The following is a 16,814-nucleotide window of genomic DNA, read 5'->3' as shown; positions in this document are numbered from 1 at the left end:
CATCAAAAGCACAAGGATCCTCTTTGCTCACCCTTACACATCTTGGTTGGAAGGAATGATAATTACAGCTGAGAATTTTATTATATTTTCTTATGTTCAAACATATGATCAGTTCAAGCCGTGGTTTAATACATTCTGGTATGAGGATGCTGTGCTGAATTTCCATCCCTTTTCTGTTAGCTCTCTTAAAGGGCCTTTGTCAGGCAGATATGACCAAGCAGGAAGCTGTTATTGCCAAGGTGGGATAATCTTGCCATTAACACTGTTAGGTCCAAGAACATGTTTCTTTGTATCACAGCCTCCACTTCAAGTGCCAGACAGAAAGCAATGATCTTAATGCCTTATATTCTTACTCATATTAACCAAACCCCCAGTTGGTGTCTCTCTATATGCAGACGTAGCCATCCTTTATAAGCTCTGCCCCTATACTCTTCTGTACCTTTAAATGTTGGCACTCTGCATACTCTGTTCTCTTGAAAGGGGAAAAGCATTTCTGTGGTCTGTTCAATCCTTGACCTTACTGGCAGAACTAGGAACAAGAGTGCCTGTCTGTTCTTGCTAATTTTTTACCTTTTGAGTCTGCAATCAATACTGTGCTTCCTCGAGGCTGCCGGGCAGCACACGGTGACCATCGGCAGCGGGAAGCACTGGCCACAGTGACCTTTGGCTGGGCTGCAAATTCCTCACTTGGTCTTTGAATCCCCCCCACTGAACAGTTCACATCACTCCCGTGCAATAATTGCAGTGTTTTCACATGTGCTCTTCTGTTTCATCTCGCTCTTATATTGATCTAATCTTCTCTTCAGTAATCAAAACTAATTCCACATCCAAAAGATGCTTTGGAGAGGAGATCAGTGGCCACAAGCAGCAATGTGAAACCACCCAGATGCAGATAAATTGCCATTCTCCCTCACTGCACAGAGAAATTGTGTCCTAATGGTATAGCAATTACTGTGTTTCCATGGTGATGTGTGTGAGCACTATAAATAATGTTTGATGTTTATAAACAACCCAGTTTATACTGAATTATACACACTATTTGTATGCTAATATCCAGGATGCACTTCTAAGTATTTCACAGCAGCAGAATAGCAAACAGAAAGCTGAAAGTTTTGGGAGCAGTGCAGTGAACCATATGATTATTATTTCTTTTCTGTGTTTATGTCCAAAGGAAAAACTGCATGAACTGAATCTGTTTCTTATTGTAATGTGCACACTTAATAATGGAAAAGAAATACTGGAAAGAAAACCTCACAGAATTAGCTAAATTTTTTGCTCCCCATCATCATTACTACCCTGAGGTTTTGTCCCAGAAGGTAAAAACCATTTAGGTTACAGCTGAGCACGCTCTGCCAGCGCTGCGTGTGCCTGCTGGGCTGGGCACCCGGACCAGGCTGCGGCAGCCGCCGGGACAGGGAAGCAAAGGCAGGGAACAAATCCCTGGGAGCGCACGGGAGTGCTGGCGGGGCACGGCACCTGTGGGCAGACACGTAGCAGCGCTGGGCACGGCTGGAACAGCCCGAGAGGGCCCTTTCCCATTGTTTGGGGTAAATGGAATACACTGCAGCACATTTGTTCCTTGGCAGCCGGCCCGGCAGAACTGCTGTGGGCGCCCCTGTATTTACATTAAAATAGTTTGGAAAATTCTGCCTTTATTCATGCCCTGAGTGTGTAAACATGGTCTGAGGTGTGCTCAGCCTGGGCTTGTGCCTCTGCACATCCTCGGTGGTGGCTGTTTGCTGGACACAGGGCAGTTCCTAAGGGCAGCAATCCCTGCGAGCACGACGTCCCTTGTGCCTCTGGTTTCCTGACACGTGCGCAGCCAAAATGACAGGAAGGGAATATTTGCTTTGTCATCTGGGTGGGGTTGTTTGTTTGTTTGCCTCATCCACCTCGGAGTGAGTCCTCAGTCTGTGCTGAGGCTGTGTAGAAACTTGCTCTCATGGCAGTGTGTGCATTTTGCACTGGTTTGTTGCTGGTCTTGCAAAGAAAGATGCTTGGTGCTGGCTTTTGGGGAAGCACCAAGAAAACAAATACGATCCAAATAATAAGGCAAAATAATGTGGGATTCAGTGAGGGCCTGCTGGCGTTGTGGCAGGGCTGCAGTGTCCCTGGGGAGCCGCTGTGCTTGGTCTCTGGGTGCCTCCCGTTCCTCAGGCTCCTCAATAGCTCCTCCAGCACTGGCACCGAGTGTCCTCCCGAGGCACTGCCAGGAGAAGCAGCAGTGACCACACCAAGTTTTCCAGCAGTTTGTCTGTAGCTCTGGAAATCAATCTTGCCTTCTGCCCTGTTCTACCCCAGAGGGTGCAGAAGTATCACCGCCCCACGGTGCAGAGAAGCCAAGCCCTTTCCATGGGGAAATGCTGAAAAAGTCTGAAAATCACCCCATTTAAATTCCCTGTGGTATGGCTGTTGGGATGAGTATTCCTGTGTCTCACCAGCGTCTGCAGTGATGTTAAAAAACCTTCTAAGTCTGTGCCTTGCTACACCTGGCATGTGCTCCTTGATTCCCACACACCAGGGTCCTGCAAAGTGTTCTCTTGTCAAGAAAGCACAACAATTTATGGTTCCCTGGATTTTAGATAGGGTCTGGTTTGGACCAGCCAACTAATTTCAGTTTGATAATCGTGAAATCTTTCTGTATCTTGTTCCTCCTCTTTTTCAAGCTTTTAGATTAAATGTATCAGAATATATAACTAATAACATTCATAATATAGAAAATCATATAATTAATAATAATTATTAATAGAGAATATATACTGGCATATTAATATAGCATATCAGCATATAAATATATAATGTCTTAACAATATGGCAATAAGGTGTATTATATAATATATAATACATAATTATGTGTTAATATATGTCATTATATATTATTAAAATACATCAATATTTAATAGTTAATTTATATTAATTTGTTTTAGTGTGTTATTGATTCATATATTAATTGATTTCTGTAATTATAATTAATTGCATACTATATACTATATGTAGTATTTGTTATATGTATTTATAACATATAATTAAAATAATACAAGGAAGCCGACTCTCAAAAGTTTTCTCACTTGCGAATCTGTTTTTATGGTGAATTTGAGAGATGCCTCAGTACTCTACCGTATTTTGACCTTGATTAACCTCTCTTTTCCTACCAAAGAAATTTTTCTTTGCAAAGTTTGAGAGTTTTTTCCAACCAAGACAAGTGTGTGACTGTTGCAGGACAGATAAATGTGTGTAGCCTTGCCAGCCCCATAAGTGCTGCAGTTCCATACTGAGTAGGATCCGTGCCAGCATTACTGTTCTGCACAGACTCTGTCTTTTCAGGAGTTTCCATTTTTTAATTTTTGTGGACCTGTTTTTATCAATTTTTTTTTTCTTCCTGGTGCTTCTGTTGACTGTGTGAGCTACATTATCATTTTGAGACTAATTCTGAAATTTCCCTGTAGAGGTCTTTTTTCCCTGAAGGGAAGGAAAACATGGGAATTATGCTAAACTCAAAGCTTTTGAACAAAAGATGTCTCAACATTTTCCAAACAGAAATGGGTAATTTAGGATGAGATGTTCAGAACCCAGAGGGATTTAATCACCTTTGAAGCCAGACTTAGAGGAGCCTCTCATTTAGGTCACAGCATCCTCTGGTCTGGCTTTCTGGGTGTAGAGTGGGAGCTGAGCAGGGCTGGGTTTGATTTATTGCTCCCTAAGCTGATGTTCTTCCCTTGCAGTCACCCAGTGGAAGGGGAAGCTGAGCTGCCTCCTGGTTCAGCTGGAGATGATGGGAGCAGGCAAACACCTCCCTGGGCTGCAGTGCCAGCAGAAAGGAGCTCAGGACCGTGGCCAACTCCCTCTGCAAGGGCTTCTGGATCTGCCTCAGCCTGAGGAGAGACACTGCAACAGGTACCACACTGGGAGGGAGTGGAGCTCACTGGAAAGCTGAAGTGGAGAAAGAAGCTCAAGTGAACCCATCTAGGGAAAAGAGGCACCTCTGGAATGCAAAAAGGCTTTAAACAAAACTGAGGGTGCTGGTTTTAAAGTAAAAGCAAATGCAGGCCCTTGGGAAAGCATCCATTTGGCTGGGTTTTGAAAAATTTGATTTCTGTTATTCTCTTTGATGGTAGGTAGTTAGGGATGGGGAGAGAGTTTCAGGAATACCTGAAAACAAAAATTGACAATGCTGGTACTTTCACTAAGTGTATCTTATGTAGGCATAACTTGCTTACACAGAATCAAAAACTATACAAATGGTTCAAATACTGGTAAAGGGTATTTCATTTACTAACTCTTAATTTCCACTTGAGGAAATTAAGCCCCAAAAGGGCAGTAGTACCTCTCATTATCTGCTTCTAAAAGTGCAAAGAATGAAAAAGAATACTGCCTCTGACTTCAAAAGTAATATGATTCGAAAAATATGCACTGATTAAAAATAAATCTTTTGCACACATACATTATCATTTTAATATTAAGTTATCAAATACAGCCAAAGCATACAGCAAGACCAGCAGGGATTGTTCATGGCTCATTGCTTCTTCCTCCAGGTCTCTGATACTTATAGATATAAATAAATAAAGTTGATATTTATGTATATAAAAATAGATACAGAGAGAGAGAGAGAGAGATATTTATATCCCTCTCAAATGAGGATACCTCCAGACAAGCTAATTGGGAGCATTATAAACTCAGGAGTTTCTGTTTTATTATCCTGGAGACTAGAGAAGCTGAATTTGAATAAGGTCCTTGGGAACAAGGAAATGTGGTGGTCTGACCTGATGGCTGTGTCCTTCTGCTATGATTTCTTCCTTTTATAAAATTAATTTGATAACTTTACTGGATATCACAGGGATTATTTCTCTTTCATGGCAACCTCCCAGCACAGAGTATATGAAGTGTTGCAAAGGGTTTGGAGATGTAGAGTGCTATGGGTGTAATTAGCAGAAATTAGTGTGGCTGAAAAAAATCCAGAATATTCAACTTGTCTAAAAAGACCTTCAACTAGAATAAAAGAACAGTCTTATACCAAGAATATTAGTGCTTAGGAGTGGCTCTGTTTGACTAAGAAAATGCCATTAGAACCAAGTATTTATGACTAAATACACTTGAATAGAAAACATGCAGAGAAAACTCTTGGTGGTTCATTTGTCAAAAGCTGGCTGAACTGTAGCTCAGTAATTATGTTCTGGATCTCACAGCCAGAGAAGTGGGAACCGCAAACTGACTTCCTCATTCCTCCCCTTCCTCCACGAGTGCTTTGGATTAGGTAGTCAGCTGAGATTTCCAAAGCACATGTTTTCGTACCATGCTGCTGCGACCCATCTCCAGGTGCTTCTTGCTTAGATTCCCACAAAATACCCTTTTCCCCCTCTTTTTTTCATGGAATGAAGAGTTTGTTAAGGCACTGCCGTACTGAAATCCTTGCCAGGTGCATGTGCACACACGCTCAGAGAGGAAAGCAACTTCTGCCCCAAAGAAAGCCAACTGGGCACTGTTGAAAGCAATCCAACGACTCTGCGGTCGCTTGTCCCGAACAACAGATATTCTGTATCACCTCCCATTAACAAACAAAAGACTTTTTCCCACGCCATTATATATTTACATTAGCCTACTCCTCAAGCTTGGCATGTTGGCTTCCTAAGACTATTTGATCCCAGATTCAGCTCTGTGCCAGAATTGCTGGAACAAAATGCAGTGGGTGGACAAACCTGTCCTGCTGCATTGCTCGTGGCCTTTTGAGAGCAGAAAGCATTTCTGTGAGTCATGGCTGTGAAAGCACTCGCAGGGCATTCCGCTGCTGGGGCTCTGGCTGGAAGCGCCTGCGTCTGCTCAAAAGGTTACCACGGGTGCAGTCGTATCATGACACACTGGTTGGTATCAGCCAGGGGCAAATATTAAGTGGCTTATCTCTTAAAGAGGGAGATAAGGAAGCAGGGCTGTGAGGTGCTTGCCAGTAAACGTGTATCCATCACAGCTGTGGCTGGGTGTGCTGCAGGGACCGTGCTGCAGGGACTGTGCTGCGTACCCGCACCCAAACCAGGGCAGCTGAGCTGCAGCCCTGACTCGGGGCTCCTGCTGGGGCCTTTGGCAAGGCATTGAGCTCTAAACTAGGCTGCCTTCTGTTCTGACCTGAAGGGGACTGAGGTTTCACACATCCCCACTTTCTGCAACTCCAGAATCATAGAATCACAGAATGCTTTGGGTTGGAAGGGCCATTAAAGATCATCTAGATCCAAACCCCCTGCTATTTCTGCTTTTCTTTGAGACCAACAAATAATTAAAAAGCCCTACAAATAAAAGAAGGAAGTCTTATCAAGTGTTATTGTGGTGCTGAGGACACAGATATCTGGAAGAAAATGCAGAAAATTTGTTTCCTTGTACTTCAGTGAGAGGCCACAAAATCCACTTGCCTTGAAAAGGGAAGATTGAGGAAGGAGTTTATAGAAATTCCTCTGAATATCTGCAGTTGAGTATTTTTCAGATGTGCACACAAATACATTTATATAAGTTTTTGTGTTTACATATATTTGTACATGTGCATGGAAATACATATATGATGTGTGTGCATTTGAGGCTTTTACCTGGGACACAGTATGCAATTTGAGGGGTGCATTTTTTTCTCTCTGGGTATGCTAATTCTTTTAAGTATCATAGAATTATAGCATCACAGAATACCCTGAGTTGGAAGTGACCCATAAGGGTCATGTAAGTCCAGCTCCTGGCCCTGCACAGCCACCCCAACAATCCCACCCTGTCCCTGAGAGCCTTGTCCAAACCCTCCTGGAGCTCTGGCAGCCTTGGGGCTGTGCCCACTGCCCTGGGGAGCCTGGGCAGTGCCAACCACCCTCTGGGGAAAGAACCTTTCCCTGAGATCCAACCTGGCCCTCCTGTTCTGTATATATTTCCGTGTCTTTAAGGAATGTAATACGTACCTCCGAAGGTGCTGAGACAAGTAACCCTGCTCTGTGTGATGTTTAGTGCTGCGGAAAATGCCTGATGGTTAAATTCCACTGCCCTTTGAACAGGCCTATCCTGGAGGCTGAACTCCAGTGGCCCAGTGCAGTCCTTGCAGGGGGTTGGGATGTGCCTGATGTGCTCCAGACCAGCAGGCTGGATGCACTCTGGTGAAAGAACGGGGAGAGGGTTGGACACCCATTGCTGGACACCCAGTGGGATCCTTCATGACCATTTACTACTAAAGGTTCATTCCTTGGATTAGAGATCTCTGCACAGCACATATGTTCAGAGGAATTCAAAATCATAAATAATCAGCTTTGTGGAAAACTGCTCCAGTCAAATCACTGGATAATTATCTGGCTTTTACAATTCTCTTTGAAATCATTTCTGCTGGGAAATATTCCATGTGTAAAATCAGGAGTCAGAGATTGCTTGGAAGAGACGAGAACAGGGTGGCAGTAAAAAGGAAAAGCAAAGCCAATTTCACTGGTGTAATAGGGCATCTATTCCACAGCACATAAAATAATAATGCTTGCAGTTAAAAAAGCCCAAGGAAAATATAATTAATGCCCGAGAGCAGCTGAGGCAAATGGTAGAGGGGAAATGGAGATTCATTCACACAACACCAATTTTGGTGCTAAATTTCAGCAGATAAATTATCCAGCATCTCTCCCTGGAGTTTTTCTCCAGTTGAGAAGGAGCAGGTCTGTCAGAGCTGAACTAAGGCCTCCCCTGGAGCAAGTTTGCTCTCCCTATTGTAGAGGGACTCCAGAGAGGCTGTCAGTTCCCTTAGCCCATCTTTTAAGCTGAGTGGTGTGAATAGTCTTCAAAATGCCTTTGGGTTTCCCTTTACCCAAAGATTGAGGCAATGCTCCTTTTCATTCTCAGCCACAGGAATTAAACAATAAGATCAAAATCTTGTAATCTCCTTGGGAATTCCTTTTAGTTGTATGGGATCTAAATGCAGGGTTTCCCCTAAATTGCTGGGCAAATGAAGGCAGAGGCTAATCATACAGCTGGCCTTCCATGCAAACATTTCCGGTGTCTGCTGCGGCTGCCAATTGTTGGGGATCGCCTATGAAACAAATTTCTTAATCAGTTTTAATACTAGGCACAAGTTTAAGTGTCATTAAGCTGGTTTTTTTTGTTGATCTTGTGATCTGTTTGCATCAAGAACAGGAGGACCTGGGAACAAAGCAAACTTTAGTATTTCAATTTTTTTGGCCTTTCATAGCACTAAGTTATGAAAGGGATGATTGAAATAGACTCACGCTGGGGTCTCCGAACAGACAGTATTTAGTGTATTGCTTTCAGGAAAAACAGCAGGAGTCAGATTTTGAGTTTACAGCAGTGTTATTCCCTCTGTCTCGGTGCTCTGTGGAACACAACCACCATGTATTATAGGAAAGCTGCCATCTTTATTCTTCACCAAACAAATCTTTCAAAGCACACATATCTGTGCTGCAGGAATGTGCAGGGGGAGAAACCTTAAATCTTCGTTTTAAAAATTAGATGCAAATTTTAAATTTGCAAATGCACGTCCCCTGTCAGAAAATGATCCCCTACAATTTCCTAATAGCGGGCAAAACTCCAAAAAGAAAATACTTGCCAGCCTTTGGATATGCTTGTTCCAGTCTGGATGTGCAGGGATGCAGACGGGGACTTTGGATTCGAGGGGCAATGAGTTTGTGGGTGAAGTTCAGCTGCAGTGTGGTTTGTTTTGCATGCAGGAGGTTTCTTACCGTATCAGTATCCCAAACTGAAATTGCTTGCAACTTCCCCTACCTTTCCAACTTTGCTGTGTTTCCCCTCAGGCGCAGTTTTGTTGTGTACATCCCACATCTCTGGTGGCTGTCACTGAGAGAATGCTGGGTCTGCCCTGCCCGCTCACTGCAGCGCCCTCGCTGCGGGAACTGTCGCTGCAACAAAGGCCTCGGGGCTGGGCAAGGAAACGTGCAGTCACTGCCCAGTTATGAACATTGCTGTGAATGCAAATATGATCTGTAGCTTTATAGGAAGAGTGTTCTGCTGCACACCAACTGTGCCTTCAACAGTGACAGGCACACTGAGCTGTTTGCATGGGAAAGCTGCTACGAGGGAAGGCCCTGATTTGTTACCTTCAGCATCACTTGGGGGTTTAACCTTAAACTAAGAAAGAAACCCGTGGAAATATGATTAAAACTTTACGGGATCTACTCATAACATGCTTTAGATTTGTTAAAAGATTTGCAAATCTTTTGATGAGTTCCGTGTACGTTCCAGATGTCATTGTAGAAACGAATGTAATATTACCATGTGCTATAAAAACTTCCTGCAGCTCTATTAACAAGTTTCCCATGATGTAATTAGAAAGAAGGTGCAGTGTTTTCTTTGGCATCTGTGGGTAAAATGCTGTGCATAGTTATGCTGGTATAAACCCAGGCCAACTCAGTTCATTTTAATGAAGTTATTTTGGACTTAGTTCATGTAGAATTTGGCTATACCTCTATCTATATCTGGATATCTCCCCTGAGGGGTAAATACAGCAAATGTTGTACATTTTCTTTAGATTTTGTATAGGAAGACACTGTTCTCAGTATCAAGGAGGTTGCTACTATTCTGACCAAGGTAAATGCTGTGAAATCTTTCAGGTTCAGATTCAGGTGGGGATTTCAGGTGTGCCCATAACTTTCTTGAATAAGCCAGAGCACGTGCAAGTGCCTCACCCAGGGCCTTCAAGCCTCTTCTCTGCACCTCTTATTCCTCTCTGTTTGCTAGTCTGTTTTGTGAGGTTCATGGTCAAGAACCATTTTGGAGTTGGAGGCCACATTTCTATCACAAATCATTTATTTTCTTTCACAAAAAATGTATCTTCTTCTCACTGCAGCCAACTAAAGTCTCTGGTGGTCACACTGTTGGTGCCTGTGCCGCTTTCTCTGCACACTGGTGTAGGTAGTTGGCTTTGGACTGTGATACCACACACAGGCACATTCATGACTGTTTTTCACAAAACACAAAAACTGCTTTGGACTTGGAATTTGCCTGTCATTTCTCATCTGGAGGAGCCTGTACACAAACGACCTTTGCATAAGGCCTCGTTGCCTTTTGTTTTTTTCCTAAACAAATAACAAAAAAAAGAAAAGGAACTAGAAGGGGAAAAAAATTAAGTTTTAATGGAAACACATTTTATCTTTTGTTTTCTGCTTGCCATAAAACATTAACATAGTAAACAAATTGATCTTTGCTCTCATGTTCTTTAATAACATACAGTATTTTGAGTTTTGTCATGGCTAAGGTATGGTTAAACCACGTGTTGCTGGTCACATTCCAACCTCTCTTGTCACAGCTCTTTGACATCAAACTACATTTTTTAAAATAAAAGTTGTGTGTAACCCAGTTCTGTTCAGACACCTTCGTTAAAAGGTCGCATTTGGGGTACATTAGTGGTTATGGTGTTTTCTGACCAAAACTACTTTTCCTTGGGGCATATTTCAAAGTCCAAGCATTCCCATGGTCATCCCTGCTTTGTGCCAACAGCACCTTTTGGAATGCTGCATCCCCATACAAGCAAAGCCTCCATAGGATGCTCTGAAACATTATATTCTAGGTTGCTAACCCAATCATAGGACTTACAGTGGTCTTAAAATAGCAGACAGAGCTATTTGAAATAGGGGTATGGATAGAAAAGAGAAAAAGTGTCACTTTGGTCCACTTTTCAGAGTGGTTGGTGTTATAATATATAACCTTTTCTTTCTTTTTTTAACGCAGTGTAGTTTGCAATAATTTAAAATACTCTATAGACATTTAAACGATATACAATAATATAACTTAATTGGATTCCTCAATCGTACTTAACAAATACTATTCTAATATATTTACAGTATCTAGTACCATAAGACTGTGCATTACTGTGTTTGGGAGCTTTATTTGCTTCCTGTCAAGAATGCAGTGGAAGTACAGTATATCACTATGATTCAACAACAATACCCATGAATCAAAGGGACTTTAAATTACATGGAGGGACTCTAGTATTTTGGGGGCCCCTGCTGACTTCTGTGAAGTTGCACTTGTTCATGCCAAGGCTGGCATTTAGAAACCAACAGTAACATCCAAAAAAACAAAGAGCAATTTAATATTGCTCGGTGAGAGACTCGTTCAAGGGGTCTGATTTTCAGAGGGTAAGTGCTTGGGGTCAGAAAGGCAGGTCCTCATGAGTGTTCCAATGAAGATCCCCAAGTCGTTGGTTACTTTTGATAATGGAGGTCCACACATTCCAGAGGTAATTCCTGCTCCTTCTCAAATCCAACACGGGAGCAGGTGGAGCAGTAGATCCACCAGCCCCTGGTCCCAGGAGCACCACGTGGACTGACAAGTGCTTCCATGGCAGGTGGGGAGGGCTCATGGCTGTGCAGCCTCTCAGTGGAAGTAATACAATGAAGCAAATGCCAGAGATGCAGATATACAGATGGAAGGAAATTTTTAATCCAAGTTTTCAGAAAATCGGGTCGGGACCCTTGGGACAAGCAGACATTTATGTTTTTGAATGGGCTGTGTTACAAGTGGGCATATCTGGCTCTTGGGGTTAAAAACACTAGATTTTACAGTAGTAAAATATCTGAGGATTTTTAAAAAATCTCTCGTAGGGACAAGGTGTGTGACTTAGGATGAGTGCTATGTAAGAAGTAAGCTTCTTTCTTAACATTCATGGATTTACCAGAGGCACGGTGTTGCCAGCCTTAGAGTAACGGTGGCGTGGACTAACCCAAATTTTAGCTGTCTTGTGCTCGTGAAGCCACCACAGCTCTAGGTTGCAGCAGCCTAGAGCTCAGCTGCCATACTTTTATTAACTTCTGAGTGCATACTGAGCATAAGTTATTTAAAACTCTTGGAGTATTAACTTTCAACCATTACAGGCAAAATGTGATGGAAGATCCTGCCAGTGCATTTGACAGCAAAGCAAACCCTTTGATATTTGTCCAAGCAAGTCTTTGTATACTAAAACTCCCTACGAGGAGCCGAGAGCAGGCTCTCCACACCTCAGGCCTGAGTCTAAAAAAAAGTCATTCTTATTCAGGAGGCAAGTGGGAAAAGTCTTTATCAAACATTTGTAACCACAGTTTCATATGATGCTTTTGCTCAGTTCTGGTAATTGCTTAAGGCCTACAGTAATTGAACTCTAATAGTGGAGTGACAACAGATCAGTAGCATTGAAGAACTTAGGGAGAACCAAATACAAAAGTCATAAAGTCAGAGTTCCAATAAGTTTACATTTAGTACAGAATTAAGACATAGCTACCCGTTAGTGCTTAGAATTTTTTGATACTATTAAAAACATAAATAATTATTTTTAATGTTCATTCAAAGAGTTCCAGTGTCACTGGCAGCTGATGTAATTTTGTGAACGTTTGTTGGTTTTTTTCGAAACTGATAGTGGAGTATTTCTGCCACAGATTTTGCTCCCTACCAGTTGTTTTCTCTCTACCTGCTTTCTTAGGAATTTAGGTTTTTGCAGCAAGACTGCTGCATTCTAGTCAGTGAAGATTTCATTTCCTTAAAAAAAAAAAAAAAGTCTTTTTTTGCACAGGGCTCAACAGTTTAGTTGCTGTAAAATAGGAAAAAGTGTCTTTTTCTTTTAAATGTAATGGGAGCTGCAACGCAATCAGCTTCTCTGATATGTATAACTTAAAACACTAAGAGAACTCTACAACACCCAGATTGTAGTTAAAAAAAAAAAAGAGAGAGAGAGAAAGTTTCATGTGGTTGTCAACATCACCTTAATCCTGTTGCCCTTGTTTCCAAAGCAGTTACAACAGCCAGCCAGCCAAAATGCACCATCCTTAGAGGTGTGGGGAGTAGTGGGGAGGGCGTGGGCGTGGTGTTGGCCGGGGTCGTGTCCCCAGGTGAGATGTGCAAAGGATGCTGGGGTGTGTCGTCCTCCCCCGGGCTCGCGGGGCCGCGGGTGGCTCGCGGGGCCGTTATTTGCAGGTGAACACCTCTGTCCGCTCGCTGCACGTGTTGCACTTCACGAAGCAGCACCAGTGGAATTTGCAGTTACACTGCCACACCTTGGTGTACTGGTGTGTGTTGTACCCCCGCCCGCAGCACATCATGTCGCAGCCGTCCGCGTTGGGGGACGTGCGGTTGCAGAGCCGCCCCTGGGTCCCGACGCTCCCTGTGGAAGCGTCTTCCTCACAGTAGTTGGGTGACTTTTCAATGTACACTAAATCCGTTTCCATGGGTTTCTGGTAGCTCTTAATCTGCTTGATCTTCAGGAAGGTTGGCTGTCTTAGTCTACTGGCTCGTACCACCTCCACCTGCACTGCAGCGTTGTATTTCTCTTTCAAAATGTATCCAATCTCTCTGAATTTGGGAAGTGTTGTCCAGCAGGTCTTGGTTGTACAGGAGCCTGAAACTCCGTGACACTTGCACTCCAGTTTCATCCTCTCTTCGAGAACCTGTGTGTACAGACAGTTGGATATTGATACTGCAAGAAAACTATTGCAAGGTTGCCTAAACCTCAGTCTGCTTAGTTCATATCAGTGTTCACTACTGCTTGTTGAAATTTTTTTAATGCATGCTGATAAAGCTTCTCACCTCCCAACAGAATGCTCATAACACAGTTGTAGTGGCACCTGGTTGGAAATACAGTGTTTTGTCAGTTTGTTGGAAAACATTTCTGTTCTGTTTCCAAACATTGGAGAATATTTCCTTCCGTTTCAGAACACATGTCTTTAGAACTACAGGAAACTTAAAATTTTTCAAACCATTTTCATTTTGAAAACAGAAAAAAAAAAATGGGGTTCTTTTCAGGTGCCATAAGATTCAGAATACTTAATTGTTTTAAGTAATGATCAAAGAATATTTTAAGAATTTTGACACAACAGTATACACTGTGTAGCTGAACAGGCATACATGCAGGAGGGCTGCAATTAGAGGACCTTTAAGGTCCCTTCCAACCCATTGTGCGATTCTGTGATTCTATATTCACTGCATCATTAAAGATTTTGCCTTTATACCTGTACCTATACTGGCACTGGTAAACTTCCTGACTATTCCACCCAGAGTGCCCCATCCCCTTTAAGGGCAGCACTCCCTGCAGCTCTCAGTCCAGCTATAAAGCAAATGATCAGCCACAGGGCAATGACTGCGCAACATCAGGGGGACAAAAATCCACTGAAGGGTCCTGCTCAACAGTGAGCCAAGGAGAACTGGGAGCATTTATTAGTGTCAGTGATCAGTGATCCAGGAGGTTCATCTGGAGCAGTTAATCAGCTGTCAGATGGTCCCTGGAAGGGACCCGACCTGGTGGGTGCTTGTGCTGTACTCCCGCCCTCGCATTTCTGCTCTGTCCCAACCCCTCCAGGACTGGCACATCCCTCCTTTCCTGGGCCAGTGGAGTGTGTGCCCAGGGAAGGTGGGGTGTGCCCCAGGAAGGTGGGGTGTGCCCCAGGAAGGTGGGGTGTGTCCCAGGGGCAGGCAGGTGGGATGTGTGGCGGGGGAAGGCAGGCCGATGCCCTCCTGCTCCGTGCGCGGCGGAGGGAAAACCGGCCTCACGGAAACGCCTCCTTGTTTTTCCGCCCTCGCGCTACCACTTAAGCCTGACCATAATTACACCCACAGTCATCATTAGCTTATGAAAATCAGGGCCCAAGAACAAAGCGAGCTGATCTCTCCCCCTCGCACTGGGATGCTCAGGCAGAAATCCGAGCTGCCGGGCCTGTCTGAGAGCATTACTGATGCTGCAGACCATCTCCTGTCGTGGTTTCGCTGCAGATCCCAGAACATGACTGAAATGGGCACGGGATGAAAGGGCCGAAATCTGAGTACAATGGTATAATGAAGTAGGAGGGAGTAAAAAATGCTTACTGCTTCAGAAACTGGCCTTAAAATAAAAGCTGTGCAGATCTGGTTATCCCTGCAAATAGAAGGCACCCTCCTGAGTTGTTTGAGTTTCACTTAAATTGTATGGTTTGTTTTTTCCCAAATTTCTGGGGTTTCAATATTAAAGAGAATATTTGGTTTGGGTTCTCCCTTGCCAACATACAGTAGCGAGTATAAGATAGCTGAGCAACCTATGCAAGAATCATAGAATATCCTGAGTTGGAAGCAGCAGCAGCATTTCAGTGGCAGTGAGTAGAGGAATTCATTATGACATAGTCCAGGGTCTTTCAGGGGTCTCCAGGGTCTCCTCTGTATCCCTCTCAGGCTTGTGCAGAAGGTCTTTTTCCAAAGATCCCTGAATAAGATTTCAATCCTGCTCCACAAATCTGGCTTCAAATAATTTCTTGGTATTTAGATGTGTTTGTAGATATGTATAGAAGTGCTTAGAAGCTGTGCTTGATATTGCTGGTTTGTTGAAACCAGCCTGCTTCTACAGCTTTCTCAACATGCAGTTGCAGCTCTAAGAGCTGCAGCAAAATCCATGACAAAAGGTGGAGGGGGGAAACCTTCTCTACACCTTCACCAAAGAGCACTAAGTTTTCCAGGAAAGCACTGCCTATGGGATCTGTCAGCCCTGAGCCATGCTCCTCCCTCAGTAGTAAATCCTGGGGAGAGGTGCACCTTTTGCCATGCTCCACACGTTCCTGATGTCTGGATTTTGGTCAGAAAGGCCAAGGCAGTAACTTACTAAGAGAGTGGAAGGAGGTGAAGTTTGTGAGGCTCCTTATTCTTGTGTGGGCTCAACACTCCGGGCACTGTCCCAGGGAACCTCTGTCTTTGCCACTGATGTGCTTCACTGATACACTAAAAAGTGTCATTGCTCCTGGAAAACAGATAGCACCCATTCTGGTGTCCCAGGTGACCTATCTGTAAATGTATACTTACATAGGGATGTCTCTCTGTGTGTATATATGTTTGCCTGCGTGTGCATTTGGTTGAGATGCTACCATTTATTTACATTATTTATTCATCTATGTATGATTTATATACGCTGCCTGGCACCCTCTGTAGTACAGTCTTCAGCAACTTTATCCTAAGTCTTGATTTATCTTTTTGTCATTGTCTTTCTGAAGATCCAGTTTCGTGACTCATTTTGCAGAGCAGAGACCTGATTTCACTGTTGTATTGTTTTGAAGGTTCCCACTGTCTGTGATGGTGGAAGAACTTGCAAATGCAAGCCAGACAGGCTCAAAAACAGCAGAAGTTTCAAAAAGTATTAATTCATGCTCCTGAAGCCAATCTCACAGGTTTTTTTTATTTTTTTGGAGACTTCTCTCATGGATGTGGAATGTTTGGGGTTACAACACTGAGCACAGGCCCAATCATCAGGTAGTTAAATTCCTGAATGCTATAATTTGTGTGCCCACAGTCAGCTGTGGGTACAAAATTGTGCCCAGAAGCTTGGAGGTCAGGGAATATAAGGCCCAAGCTAAGCAGATTCTGAGCAGATTTTTTCCCCCTCTCTCCACCCCGCTGCTGTGGAGTGTTCTGTGCTGCCCAGCCAGGCTCTCCTGGAGGTTTCCCTCCCTGCAGGGCATCTCCAGCACCTTCCCACTGCCAGGGCCTGCCTAAGGTGGCCACATCTGACCCTGTTTGCTCAAGGCTCTGAATGAAGAGCAACTGATGTTTTGCTTCCTAAATGTCCCTCCAGCTCAGCTTTCCTCAGCAAAATTCCCATCACAGTTTTGACCCTGAGCCTTACAGGTACTTATTTACTCAAATCTAATGCCCTGTGCCAGGCTGGGTGCTTGATTAAAGATTGAAAATCATTAGCTCGTGCTCAGCAGTCCCATTTGTCAGATGTCAGTGCCTCTATCTAATCTTGAATGGTTTACAGCAAGATCTACCTCCCAGAGCAAATTCCCATCGCTGGGCTGTGCTGCCTCCAACTAATCATAGGAACATTCCTCAGGTCCCCTTTCCACATACAGGCCCACTCCCACCCCAGTGTG

General features: G+C 43.6%; 1 protein-coding gene and 1 long non-coding RNA gene across 8 annotated transcripts in view; one reads left to right on the top strand and one right to left on the bottom strand.

Moving 5' to 3' along the window:
- The window catches only part of LOC135413932 (uncharacterized), a 134,751-nt gene that overhangs the window by 49,119 nt on the left and 68,818 nt on the right, over positions 1 to 16,814 (top strand). For all 7 annotated transcript variants that reach the window (XR_010430502.1, XR_010430501.1, XR_010430503.1 and 4 more), the window contains one exon: positions 3,723 to 3,894. This is a non-coding gene — a long non-coding RNA (uncharacterized LOC135413932). The remainder of the gene's footprint in view (positions 1 to 3,722; positions 3,895 to 16,814) is intronic.
- Positions 10,069 to 16,814, bottom strand: part of WNT7B (Wnt family member 7B) — an 81,114-nt gene continuing 74,368 nt past the window's right edge. The window contains exon 4 of the mRNA XM_064654046.1: positions 10,069 to 13,376. Within this exon, the coding sequence (XP_064510116.1) occupies positions 12,897 to 13,376 (480 nt within the window). The 3' untranslated portion in view covers positions 10,069 to 12,896. The remainder of the gene's footprint in view (positions 13,377 to 16,814) is intronic.

This window comes from Pseudopipra pipra, chromosome 5 (assembly GCF_036250125.1).
Source record: "Pseudopipra pipra isolate bDixPip1 chromosome 5, bDixPip1.hap1, whole genome shotgun sequence".
NCBI classification, from domain to species: Eukaryota; Metazoa; Chordata; class Aves; order Passeriformes; family Pipridae; genus Pseudopipra; species Pseudopipra pipra.
This window is presented reverse-complemented; position numbering and strand designations above follow the sequence as displayed.